This window comes from Natator depressus, chromosome 10 (genome assembly GCF_965152275.1).
Source record: "Natator depressus isolate rNatDep1 chromosome 10, rNatDep2.hap1, whole genome shotgun sequence".
Taxonomy (NCBI): domain Eukaryota; kingdom Metazoa; phylum Chordata; order Testudines; family Cheloniidae; genus Natator; species Natator depressus.
The window spans coordinates 6,450,202-6,475,849 of record NC_134243.1 but is presented as its reverse complement, the minus strand read 5'-3'; the positions used below and the strand labels follow the sequence as shown (position 1 = coordinate 6,475,849).

Here is a 25,648-nt window from a genome sequence, read left to right as displayed (position 1 = left end):
TGGTTGTAATTACAATTTATAGCCTTTGAGCTGACTACAGGGACGCGCTTGTAAATGTGTCACATTTCTCTCACTACTCCTGTTCAGACAACACAATGCATCAAGAGCAAGACTGTGAACCAGCTTTTGGTACCAGAAAGACTTTTTTTTTTTTTTAAAGCAATACACAAATTAAAAAGTGGAGCGGGAAGGAGGGAGGCCTGAGAAAAGCAAATGCCCAGAAGTGTTTCCATCCAATAGTTTAAAATTTCAGCAGAAAGCATTTTTATTTTAAACATTCCACAGGCACCTTAAGGACACAGGCACTGAGATTGTCCATGACGCAACCAGGGAATGAAAGTGAAACAGACTAGAAACAATAGTCAAGCTTGCTCGTTTTGGGGGCGGTGCCTGATGCGTGAGAGTAGTCTTTACTCACGCAAGTGATCCCACTGACGTCAGTGGGTTACTCACGAGAATAAGGTTGGCAGCATCAGGGCTTTAGAAATCATATTTTAGCCTCGTTTTAACTGCACATTGATTTCGGTTTCCAAATCGAGTGAAATGCAACAAACATGAAGCCAGATTCTCAGCTGATGTAAATCCGTTGTTGTCCCATTGAGCTATGCTGATTTATACTAGCCAAGGACCTGGCCTGAGATTTTAAACATTTGGTACTTTCAGTACTCTAAAGGTACAAGACAGAAACCGGTATGGGATTTCTATTTTTAAAATATCTCCGCTTTGATGACAGCACACCTTTCAGCAAATGAACCCAAGGATTCTAACTGGTATTTTTATGCTAGCACAAATGTGGGAGGACAAGGTCATGTTTTGCCATGACAATCTGATAAGTGACAATATAGTGGAATCCTCTTCTTTGGAACATGCAGATGGAAAGAGAAGTGTGGCAACATTGTGGTGGTCCCCGTTACCATGGAGTCACAGGAAGGCATTGTGCAGAGGGTTATTATGAAGCTGTGATCATGATTGCATAGGAGAACTGGATGACAGATTTGCACCCATTTCTTAGAGTGCTTGCCCAGATTTAACAATGCATTCACCTTGGCTTATGCCCCCGTATGTTCGCTTTCCACAATCATTTGAATAGCTGAGTGTAACTCACATCAACATTCTCATAAAGAACACGGATGTGTGTCCACGTACACTCAATATCTAACACTTTGGTGCAAAGCGAACACAAAATCGGCTTGGCCTACAAACTGAAAGTGTTGCTTATTCATTCGTTCTCCGAGCATACTGGTGCCTTTGACAAGTGAGAAGTCTGCAGTTTAACACGTGGCCTGATTTGCACCCAGTCATTTTGAATATCTGAAAGTTCTGCCAAGGACTCAGCACACATTATACATTCTGCCAGTGGGAGTAAATCTGTCTGACAGAGGTAAGTGCGGGTATAAATCTGTTCCAAGGGATTGGTGATACAGCAAAGGACGGAGTTAAGGCTATTTGGGAAGTTTAATTTGGAACTTCAAGAATTTCAGATATTTGATTTTTCCACACCTTTGGCTGGAGTTATTCCTGGTATACCTCAATTAACTTAAGTAATATTACAGCAGGTATGAAATTGGCCCTTTAGCCTTAATTTAGCATTTTTTGGACTTTTTTGCTGCTGCTGTTTTTAATAATTTTTTTTCCTTCATGCATTTAATAAACCTTTACAATCCTAACTTTACCTTAAAGTTTGCCTCTAGGAATTAAATTTAAATTCGAGGGATAGCTTTAAAATTTAGCACTGCACTAAAGCAGTTCTGAAAACTAACCTGGATGCATTAAGCAGCCACATCTCAGAGTATCTGGGATGTGGCGCTTAGCAGAAGCGAGGACCAGAATCTAATCGCCTTCTATGATGAGATTACTGGTTCTGTGGATGAAGGGAAAGCAGTGGATGTATTGTTTCTTGACTTTAGCAAAGCTTTTGACACTGTCTCCCACAGTATTCTTGTCAGCAAATTAAAGACGTATGGGCTGGATGAATGCACTATAAGGTGGGTGGAAAGTTGGCTAGATTGTCGGGCTCAACGGGTAGTGATCAATGGCTCCATGTCTAGATGGCAGCCGGTATCAAGTGGAGTGCCCCAAGGGTCGGTCCTGGGGCCGGTTTTGTTCAATATCTTCATAAATGATCTGGAGGATGGTGTGGATTGCACTCTCAGCAAATTTGCGGATGATACTAAACTAGGAGGAGTGGTAGATAAGGTGGCAGGTAGGGATAGGATACAGAGGGACCTAGACAAATTGGAGGATTGGGCCAAAAGAAATCTGATGAGGTTCAACAAGGATAAGTGCAGGGTCCTGCACTTAGGTCGGAAGAATCCAATGCACCGCTGCAGACTAGGGACCGAATGGTTAGGCAGCAGTTCTGCGGAAAAGGACCTAGGGGTGACAGTGGACGAGAAGCTGGATATGAGTCAACAGTGTGCCCTTGTTGCCAAGAAGGCCAATGGCATTTTGGGATGTATAAGTAGGGGCATAGCCGGCAGATCGAGGGACGTGATCGTTCCCCTCTATTCGACATTGGTGAGGCCTCATCTGGAGTACTGTGTCCAGTTTTGGGCCCCACACTACAAGAAGGATGTGGAAAAATTGGAGAGAGTCCAGCGAAGGGCAACAAAAATGATTAGGGGTCTGGAACACATGAGTTATGAGGAGAGGCTGAGGGAACTGGGATTGTTTAGTCTGCAGAAGAGAAGAATGAGGGGGGATTTTGATAGCTGCTTTCAACTACCTGAAAGGTGGTTCCAAAGAGGATGGTTCTAGACTATTCTCAGTGGTAGAAGATGACAGGACAAGGAGTAATGGTCTTAAGTTGCAGTGGGGGAGGTTTAGGTTGGATATTAGGAAAAACTTTTTCACTAGGGAGGTGGTGGAATCTCCTTCCTTAGAAGTTTTTAAGGTCAGGCTTGTCAAAGCCCTGGCTGGGATGATTTAATTGGGGATCGGTCCTGCTTTGAGCATGGGGTTGGACTAGATGTCCTCCTGAGGTCCCTTCCAACCCTGATATTCTATGATTCTATACCACGCAGTGGGAAATTGATAAACACCAGTTTGCACCTGCTAGTTACAGTAACTAGGCCTCTAGCCAGCACCAGGTGTGCACTTCAAACAGACCTTTCAGGAATAGACAAACCTCTGTTTAAAGTCACTAAAATGAATATCAATGATTCCCGAATCTGTTCCCTGGCTGTCGTCCTAATAAGGCACACTTGCAATTTATCAGGTGGCTGAGTAAGTGGATTCTACTGTAACTGGACACCAGTTTTAAAACTACTAATAGAATGTAAAAGCAGTTGGAAAGTGCTCCACTGAAAGTTCCTACGCTGTCTGGGAGGGTACTACCTCGGATCCCTACCTAGCTTTTATTCAGTTTGTCTCCTTTGACTACAGGAGGCTTGGCTTGATCTCTTAGTATGCAATAAAACCATCAAAAACTTTCACACACAACTCAAAACAAAAGCTCTCTTTAAGACTGAAGTGCTCTAGATCACTTTTCTTTTTTGCCACTGGTTCTCATTTTCACACCCTGCTGAAGTGGTCAGTTTTGAGCCACCCAGGAGCAGGCTACACCAAAAATCTTGCAAGGAAGCCCATTCACCCATCATTTCCAGCTCAAACATGCAGGTCTGGGAATTTTGGGTGAACATCTGGGCTTTGAGCGATTCTCTAAACTAAATTGCTGCACGTAAAATCAGTGGGTGTGACTCTCAGTTACACAAAAAACACTTTATATCTCTCTGGCAAAACAAAGGGGCTTTAAAAGGTGTGAAAGAAGTCCCCAGAGAACTCCCTCTATGCAGACTGTCTGCTGATGTAAAATCTCTATGCCAGCCTTGCTTCCCACCCCTCTTTGGGGGGCAGGGGAGGTTGGGGTGTGGCAGGAGCGCATTGCACTGATTATTTTCTGCTTCTTTGGGCCCAAAGGGGGTCATTGGAAGCACACTGGAAGTTTAGAGTAGTCCTAAGGCTGCTCTAATTTACCCTGATGGCTGGATAGATCCCTACACGGCCCCGGATTACAAAACTGGCTTAAAGTTACCGTTGCCCCCCTGCCTTCATCCATGTCCCAAGTACAGGAATGGAGTAATTGAGAATCAGGCCACCTAAGTCTATGAACTTCAGTGTTAAATTTTCACTGCAAGGTAAAGTGAGAGACCTGAGAGATACACCTGATAGCTAGAAAGCACTTGGGGAAAAAATCCTTTCTTCAGTCTCTGAGCTCTACAGAAGCTGCATAGTCAATGCAGACTAGGACTGGCAGACTCATTGCACCGCACCCAGGGAGGATTAAGTCAGGGATTTGTTTCCTAATGGTTTGTGGAAAAGAACTGGCTTCATTAAAAAACCCTGTGAACTTAGCAACCCCATAAATGTGTTTCACTGTTCGGGGTTTTCCTTCCTTTATGCTAGAGGGTGGAACCCAGAGACTCCCTCAGGGCCTCTGTCTGGGAGAAAAGGCACCCTTGGTTTGGAATCAAGTGGAAGACTGAGCCACTGGGCTCTGTCTAGGGTAAAAAAAGCCATTGTCTGGAAGAACCAGAGTTCTGCTCCCAGCTCTAGGTAAGCAAGGAGAGAGAAACGCATTTAAAAGCATGCAGTGTGGGGTGGGCGTTGGCTGGGAAACCCACTATCAAGCCCTTATTTTAACTGGCCCAGGCTCCCCGCATAACTTCCCCCTTCTTACCATTCTCACTGCACTGCTGCACTGATCTTCAGTGACCCTGCCCCTTCGTCCCACCTTCCTGCCACTCTCCCTTCCATGTTACACACCCCCTCCCCCATGGCTGCTTTCACATATCAGCCCTTTCCCTTGCCCTCTCCTCTTGCATTTATTTCCCCAAGTCTTATTTCTCTTGTTGTCACAAGGACAGTTGCGACACCGAACTCTTCCTCTAATCGCTCTCTGTGTAGCCTTTAATGATGCTTTATTTGGGATGCACTGGAAATACAAACCATTATGCACTGATGCATAATAAAGGAGGATGGCGCACACAGCCTGTGGGGTATAAAGCCACAGAAGACCATATGCATGCAAAGACCCTTAGCATCCACGGGAGAAAGTCACGGCCTCACATGTCCTGTCCTTCAGCATCCTCATTCATCGTTCATAAAGACTGGACTATTATCATGGCCTCAATATACCAGAGAACAGAAGTCACAGCTCTTTCCTATCTGCTCTCCCAAGGAAGGCAAGTACTTTCTTGGTCTGGACAGTGATTAGATTAATGGCATCTAATACATTTCTCACGACACAGGGGCCGCTCCAATGAGCAGAGACATAAATGACCCACTTGACATTAGCAGTCATGAGGGGACAAATGGCAGATCACCTTTTTGTTGCTTGGACAATGTTTTCCACCCGGGCTAGTGGTCAGATTCAGAGTATGTCTGCATTGCAGTCGGGAGGTATGATTACAGCAGGGGTAGGTGAGATCGAGCTTCCTCACTAAAAATAGGAGTGAAGCTGCAGTGGTACAAGTTGGAGATATGTGAGCCTAACTGCCCAAATAAATGCCTGCCTGAGATCCTGACTATACATGTGGGCAGCTAGCCCATGCTTCACCACTATTTGTAGCCAGCTATTTTGTTCAAATCTAGGCCGGGTATGCATACATCTGCCGCAGTCATGCCTCCTGATTGCCGTACAGACATGCCCTCAGAGGAAACAGAGCCAACTTTCCCCAGGCTGAAACTTCCCATGGTACTTTTCTTAGGCAAGCAGAGACTGAGAGAGTATTCACTGCTGGAGCGGCCTTCAGATGTAATCTGTTGCTGTCAGCAGAAGATCTGTTTATTTTGTAGTTTTCCCGCTTACTGTCGGCTTTCCTCGATAACTGTGCTATTAGCATAAATCAGCTCGCTTAAGGAAACTGAATAGGGCAAATGGAATGGCGGGCAATGCCCATTTGTCACTCACTTCCCTGCTTATCAGAAGGGCCCCTTAATAGGCTCCATCGCTTCCAGATCCGCTTGCCAAGAAAAACAACCCACTTATTATGTCACATGCTCCCCGGTAAAACTGCTGCTTGTTGCCCAGGAAGAACAGAACTGAGTTTCCAAAGTACTTTGTAATTCAAGTCACCCTCCAAGGCTCTCCTTTCTTTAGATCCGAAGGTGAAAACCCAGGCAGGGTTGGGGAACAGGACGGGGATGCAAGGGCTTGTTAGCCAAACAGAGAACGACAAGGCAAATTATGAGGAGAAATGGTTCATGTTTGGACCCCAAGTTCAAGTCTCTCCTGTGGGCAACAAAGTTAGAATTCCCACAGGCGTGCTCCAAAGGTACAATGGTCATAGGCCACATTGTGCCTTCCAACTGCTTGAGAGGCCCTTGGGACTGGCTTGCAAATGGATCATTCTGCGTGTCATTCCTCAGCATTAACAGCATCCCACCAGAAGGTTTTCTTGAGTTAATAGTGGTTTGATTTTCCCCTCTCTCCTCCACCAGCCTTTTACGTCTATAAAATGGGACTGGAAAACTACCTCCAACAGACTTGCTTGCGAGTGTTCCTATCTTTCCAGCTTACTGAGCTACAAATACTGTGGCCAAGGAAAGTCTGATCGTTAAGCAACAGTAGAGGACTCTCCCTTCGTGTGTGTGGCATTTTAATATGCATTGCTCTGATGCTCATCGTGATAACATCTGAGAACCTCCCAAATGTTAATGTAATGCATAACCTCCACCGCTCCCTCCTGGGATAAGATGCTTGGGCATTATCATTTGTATTCTAAAGGTGATTTACCTGAAGTCACACAGAGAGACAGTGGCCGCCCAGCTGGATATAGATTCCAGATCTAATGGCTCCTGGATTGATGGTCTTACACAGAACTATGCATGTGCACCTGGTTCCTGACTATATCCTAAAAAATACACAGTGGGGCTAAAAAAAAGTTAACTAGCTTTTTCTTAAACTGTAGCCAAAGGCTGGTTCAAAGGAGTCTCAGCTCCGACAGTTTTATGTTTTATTCATACCAGTAATCCATTCCTAATTGTATTCCTGGACAAAAAACTACATTAAGATGGAGTTAAGGTTGAGCACCACTGCTTTAAGGGTAAAACACATTGCAGGGATGTTGCAACTACTCCAAAACCAAGTACTATAAACCCAGGATATTCAAAGGTAAGGTTACACGCAATATCCAAACCAGTTTTCCATCCCTCATTGTACACCAAGCAGGTAAAATTGCTTTGAGTGGGTATCATCCAGTCTTAGGACCTATTTAGTTTATTTCTAGGACATTTTTTAATCTGCTCAATACTTCTCTGCAGATCACTGGGAACCTGAAGTTTAAAGGAATCTGCTCTTCCAAGCGTGTTTGGGAGTGTAAAATAACCATCTCCATAAACTTGTCTCAGGAGAATAAGCAGCTCTTGGGCGAGGTGTGTTCAAATGTCAACAAACATAAATTTAAAGCAGAAATTACCATGTGTTTATAATTTATGAGGATTAGAAAGTGTGCCAGACAGCCAGCTCCCTGCCCTTCCCCCCACGGCTAGCCTCGCTGATGCTTTAATCTTCCTGAGCCAGACTCTCCTTGCTCAGCTGAAATCCACTGTCTTCATTTGCCCTAACAGCACCCATTGAGGCCAATGGGTCACAGCAGCATGGTGGCTTTCCAGGCAGGGACAGTGTCAAGTTGAAAATCTCAGACGTTAATTTAAATCCCGTATCTATGTTGCTAACATCTTAGATTATTAGCATGGACAGAACTCTTGAGGAACAGATTTGTTTCCCCCTATTTTTGCTCTGTACTTCGTGCAGGTCTCTGAGCTTGGGCAAGGAGAAAGCCAGTCAGTTTCTGCTTTGGTTGCGGTTGTTTTCTAGTCACTGTCCCTTGCAGGGGCTCAAGCACCATGTTCCAGCAATGCGCACTGAAAGAGACACAGAAGGGGACCTGGTCCACAGCAGCTGAAGTCAATGGGAGTGTTGCCACTGACTTTTGTGGGAGCAGAATTGAACCCGACTGCACTTTACACATCTGTTCTTGAGCCTTAACTGCGAGCTTTGGGAACATGCTGGTTATTACAATGCCCAGATCTGAATGGATTTGATTTGACTGAAATCAAGCCAGCAAAGATTGCTATATAAGGGGCTTGAAGCTCTTACTTTGGTAGACAGGTTCACATCAGTGGTTGCCAGGGGCTTAGGCACATGTCTTTGGTACAGAAGCACCCGAGTTGCCAGCATTCCAGTTGACACTTCCCGTGCAACCCTTCTTTGCTGTTCAGACCTCCCCTATACCGTAGGGAGCATGCCTGCTGTTGAAGAAGCTTCAACATCCCCGGACAGATACACGACTTAAGAGTTTGTGGCAGGACAAAATCAAGTGGTTTAAATGATAGTTTAGCCCCCACCCCTACGTACCCCAAACTTCCAAGGACTAGAGGTGGTCATGGTATGTCTGCACACCAAAGAAAAACCCATGGCTGACCTGTGCCAGCTGACTTGGATTCACGGGGCTGTTTCGTTGCTATGTAGACTTCTGGGCTTAGGCTTGAGCTTGGCCTCTAGGACCCTGTGAGGTGGGAGGGTCCCAGAGCTCAGGCTCCTGTCTGAGCCCGGAAGTCGACACAGCCATGGAAGAGTCCTGCAGCCCCAGCTCCACGAGCCCGAGTTGGCTGGCACGGGCCAGCTGCGGGTGTTTAGATGCTGTGTGGACACACCCATAGAACGCAGCCGGTCCAGGGGGATGCACTGCCGCAGAACGCCTTCTCTAACCCCTTCCCTCCACCCCAACCCTCAGATTCAGGTCAGGCTAATCAACAGCAGCTTCCCATTTCATATTTTGCAGATGCTTTTGCAAAATCAATTACAGCCGAACTCAACAGTGTTTTATTGCCTCAGAGATCAGGTTTTACATGACTTTTCTTTGGCTCCCACTTGGCAGCTTCCTGAAGAAATACCCAAAAGCAGCCAGGGCGACTGGTGGATCTGTTTATGCCTCCAGTGCACATGGTTAATTTATGAGCTTTGGCTACTCACCCGGCCATTACGATGAAGAAGTCCAGGCGATTCCATGTGTCTCCTAGGTAACACTTCTGCCCGAAGATCCCCAGAGCTACCATCTTGATGACCATCTCCACAGCGAAGAAGGCGAAGATGAAATGGTCAAATGCCTAGGTCATAAAAAGATGATTGCAGTGAGTTCTACTGTGGTTCTGTATTACAGGGATAAAAAAACCAGGCATATGTATATTTCTACTGTATGGATATTGTGTATCTACAGCTGAGGTGATCAAACCATGGCTCATGGAGTACTGAAGTGTCAGCTATAAAACCCAAAATACATCCTGGGTTGTCTGCTGAGTGATGATAACACTGACTGAAATGCAACTGTTGGGTTTTTATTGCTCAGGAACAATAAGCAATTTCTATTCATCTAGTGACAAAGATACAAGCACACAAACGTGTTATGCTTGTTGCGGATTTACTTTTGCATTTAAAGCATATGCAAATCGATATGCAAATGCCACACAACCCTCAGGGTCCTGGCAAGTTGCCATTGAGAAACTCCGAGATACACGTGCTGTGCATTTGGGGTGCCCAGGCTTTGTATCGTGCACAGGCTGAAACAAATATCGATCAGACAGACCACATGTGCTACAGGTCAGGAACTGAAATATTACGAAATGGACTCATTGCTAAATGCATGTTGCCCCATAAATTATGACTATGCAGTGGGACGAATTGATTGTTATTAGTCACATGGAAAAAACTTTTCTCTTTTGAAAAAACCTCGGGAAAGTTACAGCAGCTTCTTGATCCACGCCCGTAAATGTGGACAGATGTGCCCCTCCAACCACTTTCTTTGTGATCGTAACAGTCAGCAGAGCCTCCTACGGTGAGTCTCTGATACTTTCATTTTGAGGCCTGCATGGTTTATTGCCAAACATAACAGAAAACAGGCAGCTGCAAACTGGCTTCCTTTGCATATGCTATTGGGTGTGCACCTGTGCAGGTGAGAGAGATCTATCTAGTCGAGCTGTCTGCTTACCTACCAACACTTTACAAACTATACTGAACTTGTTCCAGCAGTCTCCGTTCATTTGATAATTAGCATCTGAGTTGTCTCCACAAGGGAGCTCAATGCTTCCTACATCATGTTTTGGCTTTCATTCTTCCTGCAAGCTGGAGTGGGGCAGGGGTGAAAGTTGGATGATTGTTCTTTGCATGTTTTGCTCTTTTTCAGTCTGCTAACTGTTCACAGCATGCTCGGATTTTTACAAATATATCGGACATGTTGTAATCATTCAGCACTCAACGCAAACAATGGTCATTGTGCGGGCTCCTCATGAACTGTTCACTTAGATTCATTCACGTCACAAAGGTTATGATCTACACAGCTTGCAGCAGCCCGGATCAACAGATGCGAGCTCCCGGGACTCATGCTACCACACGAAAAATAGCTAGGTAGATGTAGTGACGCAGAATCTGAAGCCCAGGAAGGAGGATGGGCTTCAGAGCCCTAGCTCCAGCCCGAACCACAATTCCGAAGTGCTGTCGACACGGCTATTTTTAGAACACTAGCATAAGTCCCCCACAACCTGAGTCTGTCAACCTGGGCTGGGGAGGCTTGCTACTGTGGGCTGTGTAGATGTATCCATAATATGATTTCGGCTAACCGATTTGATGACATTTTCTGAAGAGAACAAAGAGTGAATAATCAACAACAATGACTTTTGCTCATGCAAAAATCCCTCTGTTTGCATGTGGATTTGGGTATTTGTAAGAATGACAGACATCCACCCAGCCAAGATCCATTTGTGTGAACGACTGCAAACAACAAAAGGCAGGAACATGGTTGGGAGGAATGGAAACCTTTGCTTCAGACCAGTTGCTATCTGATGAGGTCTAGGAAGCTGCTTTCCCCATGGGCAGGGTATTCCATGAGTACCTGCCACAATTTGCTGCACCTTTCTCTAAAGCAGCTGGGACCAGATGCTACCCTAATCTGGTGTGGCAGTTCCTATGATGGATAACCATTTTCAGTATTTTCTCAGCTCAGTTCTACAATTTATTCTGTAACCAATCTCTGGTGGTTTCTCTATTGCTCTGGTTGGTTCAGTTCTGCACCTAACATCTCATAACTTTGGGCTGGAAGGGTCTGGGATGAGAGAACCTCTGGTTGTTGACATTTGCATATGATTCTTGACCAGTCCTTAGAGGTGGATGCATCTGATGATCTACTAGAGGTCCCAATGGCATTTCCTTACTGCAGAAGGGTTTGCAGGGTATTAAAGAGTCAAGCATGCTCAGGACATTACACAGACACAAGCCAGCCATCTTTACACTGGTTCACATAATGCTTTGCAAAGGCTGAGTGTCTCCATAGATGTCTGTTTGGAGCCTAGAAGGCTAGTTGGTGAAGGAGATGCATAGTCACAACTCTCACACCAGATGGATCTGTGATGTGATGCTAAGGGCAAGGGGCTTAGAGAAGGCCAGCCCTGTGGCATATGTCAGCTATGTGATTGCCAGGCTCACGTGCTGCCCCCTGGAGTTCTGGGAGGCTATTAAGGTTCTAGGAAAAGGGTTTATGAGCCCAGGACTTGTACACCGGCCTCAGTGGACAGTAATCTGCAGCTCGTTTGGATATAGCTCAGTTGAAGAACAAAGCAGGCATGGGCTTTTAGTACACTCTAGCCAGATCCTGACTGGGAATACAATCTCGGGGCCCTGGCTCCTGAATGAATCACTAGCCCAGAAGGCTCACTGTTCTCCATGGGCTAGTGTTTTACCACCCAGCTGTGAAAGTGCATCAGGCTCCCATTCCTACCTCCAGGATGGTGCATCGCTCCGACTTGCAGTCCACATCCTCGCAGGGCTGGAACATGCCCAGGGTGACACAGTTCAGCAGGATGACCAGCATGCTGACATGCTCGAACCAGGTGAGAGCAGCGAGTTAAGGAGGATACACTTGGTCAGCAGTGGGCAAAGACATGGAGAGTGTCAGCAAAAGCACGGCCCCATTTACACATCCAAAGAACCAGCACTCCCGATCCAAATAACAAAAGCCGCCCCAAAGATATGTTAACAGCTGAAGTTTCTGGGAACTGAGGGGAAAGGGTCTCTGCAAAGGGGACTCCTGCTGAGATGAGAAGACGGTAGGGGCTTCAGAACAGTGCAATGAGACGAATTAGTAGATTTCACAGATGACGTTCCACACCTTGTCATCAATTTCCATATATCATACAGGTGAGAGAGCAGCCAAGGACCCAACAAAAAATCTTTGTCCGTCTGTAGCAACTTTAATCTCAAAGCCCTTTATCAGCCTAAATCCTCAAACCCCTTGCACGAGACAAGCTAGTGGTAATAATTTCTGCATTACAAAGATGGGGAAACTGAGGAGGGAGTGGTCAAGTGATTTAGCCAAGGTCACGTGGTGAGTCAGTAACAGAGTCTGGATTAGAGCCCAGAAATCCTGCCTGCTCCAACCATACTGCACTGTTCCTCAGGCTTTTCTGCGGCTTTCCTGAGGCTTGGGCCTATTCTGTGCCTCGGATGCACCCGAGACTTGACTAGCGGTCCCATTTACATTTAATAATTTTCCAAATTAAACTGACACATTCCCTTTGTTCCCATTTGAAGTTCTGAGCGATCACCAAATGCTGCAAATCCAAGGATTTCTACAACTCCCCATCAGGGCGATGTCGGAGGCCCTGGGAGATGGGAACTTCCATGCAAGCTCCATAGCATGGGCAAGGTGAATGACAGCAAAAGCAAACTGAAGTCAGCAGCAGATGCTGGTCTGGAGAGGGGATGCCAGGTTGGGAGTTAGGCTATAAATCACAGGGCGATAACAGAGGGAGAATATGTATTTTGGGCCTGCCGAGCTGTATTTCGGATGCAGAGTTGGCTCAGCTGGCACCTGGAGCGACCAAGTTTCTTCCAAAAATCTGATTCACAGTCACAGGAAAGCAAAAGGCTCTTGGTTAGAGAACTTTGGTGTGGTTGAACTATCAGTTAGAAGACAATCGGAGGGCCAGATTCTGATCTAGGTTACAGCGATGTAAATCCAGAGTAACTCCAGTGTAGTAACTGCCGATTTACACCAATGTAAATGAGAACTCAACTGAATTCAGAGGGTTTCATTATTACTATTGGGATGATTTAAAAACAAAACAAAACAAAACAGACAGATTTTGGGGGGGAAAAAACTTGGGTTTCACAAGTGTGTGTGAAAGAACTGGATGTTAGAAAATAAATGTGACCACGAGAGAGAATGTGGCGAAGGAGGAGAATTCTTTTATATTATCACGCAAAAAAAACCCCAACAACATTTCTACATCAGACAACACTGTAGAAAACGGTCTTATTTGCATCAATAATTTCAGAAAAAATACCCTTCCATGTCTTGTCCTATTCATTACTATACAGCAAGTGGTTTGTTCATTATACAACATCCCTAACTCAACCTCCCTCCCATGCTGCCTGACTGCTCTGTGTTTGCAAGAGCTGCCTGAGTAATAAATCCAGTGTTTATAATCTGAAGATCAACTAAGGTTCATGAAAACCATCCAACAAAAACTAGAGCTTGGGTTATCGGGGCTTCTCATCTCCCGAGAAATGGGTCTGTCAGTTTTGCCCTGGCGGCCCCATGTTTTATCCTTCATTTATACCACCCAGGCTTGTGTCTTGATGTTATTGTCCCCAAAGATGCTTTTTTTTTTTTAAAACGTTCGCTGGGTTTGCCTGGAATCTGGGTTGCCGGGCGGTGTGTGCGTGTGTCCGACAGGATGGAAACCATGCACCCAGGAGGCAGCTGGAATTCCGCTACCATCCGGATTGCTCAAACTCAGCAGCATTCCAGCCGTAATGACCGGCAGCCTCCCTAAAAGCCACAAAACAAAGACAGCCCGGGCACCAGAAAGGAAGGAGACCTTGGTTTCCACTAAGTGCTTGTAAAGCTTTTTGTGATAAAGCCCAGCCACAGACACCCTCCCAGGCCAGAGCGAGGGTGAAATGAAGCCGTAATGGAGAGCACTATCATTAAAATCACATCAGTGTGAGCACTGCTCTGCAAAGCTCAGAGGAAGCCTAGGGGGCCAGGTCCTCAGCCAGTGTAAACTGTTAGAGGCCCACTGATTTCAACTGAGTGACAACAATCGAGGATCCGGCCCAAGGTGTTCACACTGTGCTTGTCAATATGGTATCTGAGCATCTAAGGGTAAATATACACTGGAGCTGGAGGTGAGATTTCTAGCTCGGGTGGACGTACCTGCATTAGGTCTAACCAAGCTAGTGTAACCCACACTTCCTGGGTGTGGTGGTCTGCCCCATCTAGTGGCACTGAGACCACTTAGGGAGAGTTAAACGAGTCTGCTTTACAGCCTTAACTAAGAGGCTTTTAGCTCATGTGGTAGAGGCTCAAGCACTAAGCTCCAGAGGTCCCAAGTTTGATCCTGCCCACCGACAACCGGGGTCTGTCGGCGTTACACTACCACAACAAAAAGTGTAGTCACAGGTGGCGAGGCAGGCTAGTCACTCTGAGTATGTACATAGGGACTCAGATGGGACCGTTCTTGGGGGAGCAAACCTACACTATTTTTAGAGTGCTGGCTAACGCAGGTACGTGTATCTTAGCCACAAATGACACCGCCAGTGTCGACGTACCTCAAGAGACTGCCCTTGCTCCTAGGAGCGTAATACAAACACGACTGGTTGACGTCTCTGCTGGCAAAACACCACTGGTTTCAATGGTGTGACCTCAGTAGTGATCTGCAATGCAATCTAATGGAGCCAGTCTGGAGGAGATCTTTAACAGCCCGATATTCCAGCTCCATCCACCAGGACACATCTCCCAGGCAGTCAAATCTGTCAATTTCCACAGATTTCGAAGTCACAGAATCACAGCAGAAGAACGGGCAATGGCGGAGCTAGAGTTTCCAACCTTTCTGAACAAACGTTCCAGTTTATCCAGAAAAACAACCACCACACACTACAGCTGTGGCAGGCAGTGACCGCCACCTGCCTGTTAGTTATGATCACCCTCAGCAACCAGAGAACGTGGGCTAGCTAGGACACATGGAGAGTCTGGGTCAGCACCACTGAATGGAGACAGGCACACCAGGGCCAGTGTGGAACCTCAGCATAAAGAGAGAATGGTGGCCTGCAAGAGCAGTCACAAAAGACTAAAGCACTGTACAAAACTGGCACTTGGACCAGGGTTTGACAGCGAACAGCCAAAGGGTTAAGGCACCAGGGCGGAATGAGAACAGAGGCAAGCCAAACTGGTAAATCTCTCAGTGCATGTGAACCTTGTTTGTCTGAGTCTTTGCCCACAGAGTCTGTGCGCCCTGCCTGCCGGGCGTAACTACTGTTAGTATGATGCAAGGATGGGGTATGGCTGCAGAGGTCAAAGGTCATCCTCCAATTTGGGAGGTGGGGTGCTGGATATCAGGGAACTGCAGGCTACAGTCAACACCGGGCTTTGGTTGCTACTGTATTTGCAGTATGTATCATTTAAGTAGCATTAATGTCGACGTTAAGTACAAGTTCTCAGTGTCTTTCAAAGAAGACCAGCACCATGTCATCTCTTTCTGCCCCGGGGCCAACTTTTGCAGTTTTAGGCACAAGTCACGACACTTGGTGTATTTCTTAAAGCCCCAGATTCTGGAGTCAGGTGATTACATTGGAACGGCAGCTTTCATTTAAAACAATGACTACATTTGTAGCCCTAATGGCTGCAGGGAGACGCTTGAAAACGTGCCCCCGAGCGCATCCTAATGGCTCAGAAACCAGGAGGTAAAAAAAACCAACCCCCTGTTGTATTATTTTTAACAGCTCTTGCTTTTTAAACTGATCTCCTGATTTGACGAGGCTAGGGATGACTCACGACGTCTGAACGCTTGGGGCTGGCAGTGTGTTTGCCGGCTTCTTCTGTAGCTCCAGCCTCCTTGCAGCCCTGCCTGACCCATGGCGGAACTGTCCGACTGCCCCACTGTGAATAGCTGGAGAACATAGAGACAGGGCCCTCTGGGAGAAAACAAGCGCAAATCAAAGCAATAATCCGAAACACTGCCACCGACTGGTACATTTAAGATATTTTGCCTGGACATGTTCCTGCCTAAGCCTTTCAATTGATGTCAGTGGGATTTGGACCAGGCAGTTCAGAAAGTCAGGAGGCCCACAGGAAGAAAGGCTGAGGGTGGAAGGGGGATATCAGTGGCTGGGTATGGCGCCTCTGGTTTCATGAGAGAGCGCTGAACTGGAACAATCTGCACCTGGGAGAATTGCCCAGCTAACGTTTTGTGTTGAACGTGTTTGATTTTTTAATGGAGGAGGAGCTTCTACAGAAATAAACAAATAAAAATCCAACCAATCCACCCATGAGACTGGAGCTGCCAAGTTCTCCTGCCATGTGGTATGAAGGCCCCCATACTGCAGCTGCTGGCCACAGTCTCAAGGAACTGGTCCATTGCTGAAATACTAGCTTGAGTGTATTTTGGTTTTATTCCCCAAGATGCCATTAGGTTTTGAATTCGGGCATTTTTTTAGGCATGTTTGGTTCCACCTCAGCCTCATCTTTGGGCTAATTAGAAGCAGAGTTAGAATCCTGTTCCATAAAGAAAACAGACCACGTCAGACCCAAACAAAAACCAACCCACTGCTGCAGCCTGCTTACAACGTTTGCTTAGCTTGATGGGTTTCATGTAGACCTCTGTGTTAATATAGCTCCTGGGTTACTCCCAGATGTCTGCATTCACATTTATTTCACTCTTTATATTGTATTTTCCTTGAAAAAAACATTAATAGTGGGTGGGTTTACTGCTGGTGAAAGGGGCTGTCGAGATAGCGCCTCTTGTTTCCCCACTGAAAAGATTCAGAACAAGCAACAGCAGTTCAAGCTCCCCCCTGCCAACGTGCTTCGGCCCTTTCCTAGAGAGGCCATCTAGGGGACTAAAGGGGAAATTCACGCTCCATGGCCCCGCTCATCCTTGGTCTCAATGTTCTGGTTAGTGTAAGCTGGGGTGGATTTTATGATGTGGACTTGCCCATTACGCAATTTCCCACTCTCGCTTGAACAAAGCATTTGACCCCACATTCCATCTGGGGTTGCTTTCTGGAGAGCTCAGGAGAGGATGCAAGGAGGCATGCTGGGTGGCCTTTGTGACGTGCGTTGGTGGGTCTCACGCCAGCTCTCAGCAGACAAGTGACCACACCAGGAAAGCCACCACCACAACTGGCACGCAGCTGCCCAATTGTTGGCAGCCTTGACACACAGGCCAAGAGCTAAATGGGCTCGCGGATTGTGAACTGCCCTCTGACCCAGAAAGGCGGTGCCTTCAGAAAAGAAAGGTACCGAGGTCTAACACTTCATGAGTGATGTGGTCGCAAATCAGACGCTCGTGGCCATTTTAAAGCTAACTGCTGTCTTTTGCTGGATTTCAGAGCAATCCTGTAGAGACTACCGCTCCCCTGTTTTGAAAGCTCTAATCCGTCTTTATACTCAGCCAAGCAATGCCCTGCCTCGCTGAGGAGGAAATATCAATGGGGATGGTTTTCAGACTGATGCTATTTAATTAAAGGGACATCGTCTCATAGCATGGAACTTGGCCCTTCAGACCAAACACCACCACTAGGGACAACCACTTTCAGCACCTTGTTTTAAGCAGGAAGATTTGCTCATAAATTTCATCGGTAGCCCACCACCCGGTGCCCCAACCCTCTTCCCCAGCCCTGACTGAGCCCCCTCCCACACGCCAAACCCCCTTGGCCCCACCCCCACCACATGCGACCTCCATATTGGTGCACATCAGAAAATTCATTCCGAAACATGGATGGAAAAAAAGTTAGAGGGAACATTGGCCCACATGACAGTAATGAGCACAGTATAAAGACTATAGATAGACTGCACTAACTTATCAAACTAGTACAAAGGTTACCCAAGGTTTAATGTACTCCATCTAGCTTCCTGGAGCTACAATATAAAAGCTTCTAGCGTTTCCCTGTAACAGATTCTGTGGCCACAATAGAATAATAGATGCTGTTGAAGAGGTGGAAAAATATCCAGTCGATCATTTTGTTCACATATCTGGCTAGCTCAGGATTGTTTCCTACAGTGAATTCTCTACACTCTATTGACAATCATGAGCTTTCATCCTTCTCTGGCTCCTGTCCCACGCACATCAATGAAAGCAACATCTTTCATCCTCTTCCTCTCATGACAAATACATTCATATGGGTTTCCAATGCCCTTTATCGCAATCAGGAATTTTTTTATTGCCGTCGAATGCCTGAATGTAGATATCTAAAAGTTAGGCATCTAAGATGAAATCGCAGCCCAACTGAAATCAATGGGAGTTTGCCACTTATGTCAATGGGGCAGAATTTCACCCCGATCGATATTTTGACACCTAAGTCTGTGGCTTGATTTTCAGATATGCTGAGCACCCAAAAGTTCCCATTGACTTCACTAGTTGCTGAGGAAGCTTAGGATCTCTAAAAACCTGGCCACTTTCATTTAAATATGGATTTAGGTGCCTCATTTTAAGCACCTACATTTGAAATTTTGTCCACAGAGTTGGAATAAGCTCAAGTGAGTTCTGGAAGTTGGAGGTATTACTGGCCCTCATTCATCTCATGCCAAAGCTGAACTCGGTATTTTCCAGTAAGCCGGAAGTTTTTTGGAAGGAACACCTACCACGCGGTGGCACAGAAAGCTCGAGCCGTGCAGATTAGAGAGTTGTAGCCATGTCCAGCAAAAGGCATCACTGGAAATACCCAAGAGGAGAAAAGGAGCATAAAAGCAGAGCATGGGAAGAAATTCGGAAAAGAAAAATGTAGGCGGAATATGAATCAACGTTTCCTAATGTTGAGATATTTTAGGCTGTGGACACCTGAACTAGCAGCGGTGGGCGTCTTACCATTTGGGATGCTTAACCCAGATTGGGAAACCAGTAAAGAATACACTGTAAGAAATATAATGCAGGACCCTCGAGGAATTTTTCCCATCTGCAGTGCTATGAAATTTCCATATGAGCATATTTCTTCCTCCTCTTTCTTTATTCCTACCTCAAAAAGACTAATGACTGATACCGTCTTGAAGAAGCACTCTGAATTTAAACTCCAGCCTGGTGCAGGGAGGTTTGCTGTTGTTGTCCTGTCTCACCAGACAGAAAAGGAGTACTTGTGGCACCTTAGAGACTAACCAATTTATTTGAGCATAAGCTTTCGTGAGCTACAGCTCACTTCATCGGATGCATACTGTGGAAAGTACATAAGATCTTTTTATACACACAAACCATGAAAAAATGGGTGTTTACCACTACAAAAGGTTTTCTCCCCCCACCCCATTCTCCTGCTGGTAATAACTTATCTAAAGTGATCACTCTCCTTACAATGTGTATGATAATCAAGGTGGGCTATTACCAACAGGAGAGTGGGTTTGTGTGTGTGTGTGGGGGGGGAGAAAACCTGGATTTGTGCTGGAAATGGCCCAACTTGATTATCATACACATTGTAAGGAGAGTGATCACTTTAGATAAGCTATTACCAGCAGGAGAGTGGGGTGGGGGGAGAGAAAACCTTTTGTAGTGGTAAACACCCATTTTTTCATGGTTTGTCTGTATAAAAAGATTTTCTGTACTTTCCACAGTATGCATCCGATGAAGTGAGCTGTAGCTCACGAAAGCTTATGCTCAAATAAATTGGTTAGTCTCTAAGGTGCCACAAGTACTCCTTTTCTTTTTGCGAATACAGACTAACACGGCTGTTACTCTGAAAATGTCTCACCAGACAGCGTTCTCTCTCTGTGACTGGGGTTTTGTACAAATGCATTAAGTGGCTGGCCTATTTATTTTCACATCAGATTAATGACAGTGATTTGTTCCATAATTCAAAAGTGGGATTACCCTGATAGCTGTGGTCTAACGGAACTAATCCGCCTTCCCAGAAATTCCAGACAGAGGCAATTTCAGTTCATTCTCAATTTCTCTTGACAATGAGCTAAGCTGAGAACACTATGTCCCTTGCTCCAAGTGAGGGTAGTTTGCACTGGGCCATGTTCCAATCTGAATGAAAATTGGTTTGCTTCCTGGTAGATGAACTGCTCTGGGGATCAGGTTTAACCGATAGCCTGCTGATTTTGTAAAAGTGTCCTCAAAGTAGCGTCAGGCTTCAGGAGCAGTGCAAAGACTCTCATAAGAGCCCATACTGGGTTGACAGACATTGCTGCAGAGAGTGGGATTCCAGCATCATGTCACAGCACAAGCTGGAAACGCTAAGCACAACCCATCATGCCCAACTGGGTAAAAGCAAAGCCAAAGCTTGCCTATTCTGGCCAGGCGTGAATGCTGCCATCCAAGAAAAGTTCTCCACGAGTGAAAAGCAGAGTACAATGCAAAGAATCATTAAAACCAAGTGTGATTTCTGAACACTCTGGAATTTAGGTTGTCACAGATTTATCTGAAATAAATGAGAAAGATTACATCTTACTAGTGGGCTACTACTCTTTTAAACCCAAGCTGTTGCACAACACATCAAGTGGCAATGTAATAACACATTGTAAACAACAGTTTGCTTGCTGTGAGATTCCAGATGACTTAACAACAGCTAATGGTGCACAACACATAAATGGCTCATTTCAGCAATTCTTTCTGGTGTATCAGTCAAAGCACCTCATCAATCCCTTACTGTGCACAGTCAAATGCGCCAGCCAATAGTAGGTCTGGGTCAGTGCAAATAGCAAAGGAGTTGATAAAAATAAAAGCCCTACTGGGTACAAGTAATTCATATGTAGCATTACTGGAATATTGCAACATACATCACGATGGGAGCCGGGGACTACTAGATCAGAGACTTGTGGAAAGACAAAAATCTTAGTGCTACCATCTACTATGACAAGCTTCTTCATTCAAAGAGAATTTACCCTGAAGTAATCGCAAAAGAGCTGCAAGTTAGGTGACTAGAAGGAATACTAAATGATATATAGTGACCCTCACTGCACATGGGACAGATTATCAGATTCCAAACAGAAAGTGGCTGACAATTTACCCAGGTGACACCTATACCATCCGTGCTATTGTCATACACGATAACTAACCCCGAGGGAGAGTCCTACTGGAGGACATACTTCACTGGCTCTCTCTTTCTTGAAGACATCCAGAATACTGCAGACAGTGCCTGTGCATGACAGCAGTAACACACAATGGATCAATGGAAACAGAAGTTATATTAGGAAAGACTACAAGATGTGACTGCTCCTAGCATCCCTTATTCTTTTCTGTGATTATTTACTATTAAAACCATACATTAAGTGGCACAATGACATCCACCAACACCATGTTAACTAAAGAAAGTGAGACTGTGCTAATGAGAATAAAAGCAATAAAACCACCATTTTTCAGACAAACAAAGAGGAGAGGAAACTACATTCCCAGTGGATTACAGAAAGCGGAGCACCAGGCAGACAGTCAGAACAGCACACAAGACAAAAAGTCACTGGCTATGAAAGAAACAAGCAGCAGCAAAGACAGTCTCCCAGTGATGGATCCACTTCAATGGCCAAACAAGCTATGGCAGAAGGGACAGTTCTCAGAAGAGCTGGCTGCCTGATTGCAACAAAGCCCGTTGCGAACTGTGTCCACATATCTATTCAGGGGACACCATCATAGGGCCTAATCACATCAGCCACACTATCAGAGGCTCGTTCACCTGCACATCTACCAATGTGATATATGCCATCATGTGCCATGTACATTGGCCAAACTGGACAGTCTCTACGTAAAAGAATAAATGGACACAAATCAGACGTCAAGAATTATAACATTCAAAAACCAGTCGGAGAACACTTCAATCTCTTTGGTCACTCGATTACAGACCTAAAAGTGGCAATTCTTCAACAAAAAACTTTCAAAAACAGACTCCAACGAGAGACTGCTGAATTGGAATTAATTTGCAAACTGGATACAATTAACTTAGGCTTGAATAAAGACTGGGAGTGGATGGGTCATTATACAAAGTAAAACTATCCTCCCCCCACCCCGCTGTTCCTCAGATGTTCTTGTCAACTGCTGGAAATGGCCCACCTTGATTATCACTAAAAAAGTCCCCCCCCCCCAGCTGGTAATAGCTCACCTTACCTGATCACTCTCGTTACATGTGTATGGTAACACCCATTGTTTCATGTTCTCTGTGTATATAAATCTCCCCACTGTATTTTCCACTGAATGTATCCGATGAAGTGAGCTGTAGCTCACGAAAGCTTATGCTCACATAAATTTGTTAGTCTCTAAGGTGCCACAAGTCCTCCTTTTCCTTTTGCGGATACAGACTAACACGGCTGCTACTCTGAAACCTGATTGGAGATAGTAACTTTCCAGCAGGAGGCAGGGTAATGCAGCCATGTGTCAAGGGGTTCAGATCACCCGCTGTGCCCTCCATCCCATACATCTCCATTGTGCGTGTTATTCACTGGATGTATTAGTTTGCAGTTGGCATGTTTTGATGATACTGTGTTTTCACTATTGCCTACCCCACAGGTTCAAATATCACAGAACAGGCCTTCAGAATCATGAGGGAGGCTTAGCCATTATGAGATTAAAAAAAAAAGTAAGAATTCTTTATGCTGGCTTTCTTCTGAGCAATTAAAGGCCACATTTCAAACTTCAACCTGCACCCATAAGGGTTGGAAACAGAATTAAAAAACCAACAACATAAGCACAAAAAGAAAAGGAGTACTAGTGGCACCTTAGAGACTAACCAATTTATTTGAGCATAAGCTTTCGTGAGCTACAGCTCACTTCATCGGATGCATTCAGTGGAAAATACAGTGAGGAGATTTATATACACACAGAACATTAAACAATGGGTGTTACCATACACACTGTAAGGAAAGTGATCACTTAAGATGAGCTATTACCAGCAGGAGAGCGGAGGGGGGGCGGGGAGGGGGAGAAAACCTTTTGTAGTGATAATCAAGGTGGGCCATTTCCAGCAGTTAACAGGAAATAGAGACTGGGAGTGGATGTGTCATTATACAAAGTAAAACTATTTCCCCATGTTTATTTCCCACCCCCCACTGCTCCTCAGACATTCCTGTTAACTGCTGGAAATGGCCCACCTTGATTATCACTACAAAAGGTTTCCCCTCCCCCCCACTCTCCTGCTGGTAATAGCTCATCTTAAGTCATCACTCTCGTTACAGTGTGTATGGTAACACCCATTGTTTCATGGTCTGTGTGTATATAAATCGCCCCACTGTATTTTCCACTGAATGCATCCGATTAAGTGAGCTGTAGCTCATGAAAGCTTATGCTCAAATAAATTGGTTTGTCTCTAAGGTGCCACAAGTCCTCCTTTTCTTTTTGCGAATACAGATTAACATGGCTGCTACTCTGAAACATAAGCACAAGAGTCTCATGTATTCACATGACTCCAGGAGCTTGGGTAAAAAGAAAAACAACAAATACCACTAAACTAATGTTAAAATCATGAGAGCTGGCAATGATGGGAGGAAAAAGAAAAGGAGTACTTGTGGCACCTTAGAGACTAACCAGTTTATTTGAGCATGAGCTTTCATGAGCTACAGCTCACTTCATCGGATGCATAGCATATCGTGGAAACTGCAGAAGATGAATGATGGGAGGGAAGATGCAGCGGGGGCAGTAACCTTTAACCACGTCAGGTGACTTGCACCAGGAAAGGGAGTTCAGTCTCTTACCAGCACTCCTGTTTTATCACAGCTTCATCGCCATCCCAAATCCAGCTCTCTCTGGACAGCAGAGCCTCATCACAACTAATGCCATGCTGGATTTGCCAGGTCTTGATTTGCCCCCATGGGCAGAAACTTCTTGCTTGACTGGAATTCTTCAGGTCCCCCTTCAGTTTGCTAATGTCATCACAACCCACCTGTATTGGCTGCTGACCCATTAACAGTATCACCGTGCAAAAGCCGGTAAATGTTAGTTATCATGGAAACTACTGCCCTCAGAGGCCTATGAAACGCCACCCACTTTAAAAGCAGCCGAGCCAGTGATTAAGCAGAGATTTAAAAATAAAAAGACATGATAGGGAGATCTGCTGTCATCTGTCACTAGAGGGAATGATAATTATAAGAAATTTGCTTAATCTTTTTGTCTGTACAGCAAATTCCAGGGTAATGGCATCTGAACCAGAACTAGGCCAATCTCCAATTCCCACCGAAACTTCCAAACACAAGGCTGTTAGACTCAGAGAGACTGGTGTTGGAAAAAGATCCATTGGGTCACCTTGTCCATCCCAGGCAAGATTGCTCTCTACAGTGAACTACTGAGAGCTTTGTCCTGGCTAGATTGAGATATTTCCACCTGATGGGATTTCCAAGAACCATCATGTTCCAAGACCAGGTAGCAAGTATTCAATTAGCCAGACCTCCAGCACTTTGCAGATGAGAAAGCGCTATAGAGTGCTAATTATTATTAATGCATGAAAGCATCTCCACAGCAAGACTTCAGACTTCACTGATGTTAAGTTATATGTTGGTAAGGACACCTGAATCTAAATAAGAGAGTCTAAGTTAATGAAACTTACATGCCAAAGGCCAGAGGGGATATGAAGTCGTAAGTTAAAGAATGAAGGGTCTGATTTCACCTAGACAGTTTTATACACTCTGCAACAGCCCAGCATTCCTACCTGAGTGTGTAAATTACACCAACTTAAACTCACTTGCTGAAATGTAACTTCCACTTCCAGATTTGGTCCAGAGCTTAGAAGCAATAGGGTTTAAAACCAGCTACTTCCAGGAAATTATGTCAGTGCACAGGCTGCTAGGGCAGATGCTAAATTGATGTGCTTAGTCACTGAAACAAAGGTTTTAATATTTCTTAATTAAAATCAGAATTACCTCAAAGACAGACTCTTGGTTCTGAAGATCAAGAACAGCAGTTGCCAAGAACTGCTGCACAATGACCAAGATCATCTTTCCACTCTGGCCTCAGCCTTGTCAATTTATCTGGCAAGGATCTGACTTGATACTAAGGACTCATTTGCACTAATTGCCAACATCATGGCAAATCCCAAAAGGATGTAGCCTCATTGCAGAACAAGCACCACCCAGATCAATATAGTTAGGTCCTTAAGATGATCACTGTTGAGTCAACAGTGTGCCCTTGTTGCCAAGAAGGCCAATGGCATTTTGGGGTGTGTAAGTAGGGGCGTTGCCAGCAGATCGAGGGATGTGATCGTTCCCCTCTATTCGACATTGGTGAGGCCTCATCTGGAGTACTGTGTCCAGTTTTGGGCCCCACACTACAAGAAGGATGTGGAGAAATTGGAGAGAGTCCAGCGAAGGGCAACAAAAATGATTAGGGGACTGGAACACATGACTTATGAGGAGAGGCTGAGGGAACTGGGATTGTTTAGTCTACGGAAGAGAAGAATGAGGGGGGATTTGATAGCTGCTTTTAACTACCTGAAAGGTGGATCCAAAGAGGATGGATCTAGACTATTCTCAGTGATAGCGGATGACAGGACAAGGAGTAATGGTCTCAAGTTGCAGTGGGGGAGGTTTAGGTTGGATATTAGGAAAAACTTTTTCACTAGGAGGGTGGTGAAACACTGGAATGCGTTACCTAGGGAGGTGGTGGAATCCCCTTCCTTAGAAGTTTTTAAGGTCAGGCTTGACAAAGCCCTGGCTGGGATGATTTAGTTGGGATTGGTCCTGCTCTGGGCAGG

At 45.3% G+C, this 25,648-nt stretch overlaps 1 protein-coding gene across 1 annotated transcript in view; it reads right to left on the bottom strand.

The window, feature by feature from the left end:
- CACNA1H (calcium voltage-gated channel subunit alpha1 H) overlaps window positions 1–25,648 on the bottom strand; it is a 477,272-nt gene that overhangs the window by 194,261 nt on the left and 257,363 nt on the right. The window contains exons 3-4 of the mRNA XM_074965057.1: window positions 11,772–11,884; window positions 8,978–9,111 (exon numbers count right to left, since the gene is read on the bottom strand). Of these exons, the coding sequence (XP_074821158.1) occupies window positions 8,978–9,111; window positions 11,772–11,884 (247 nt within the window). The remainder of the gene's footprint in view (window positions 1–8,977; window positions 9,112–11,771; window positions 11,885–25,648) is intronic.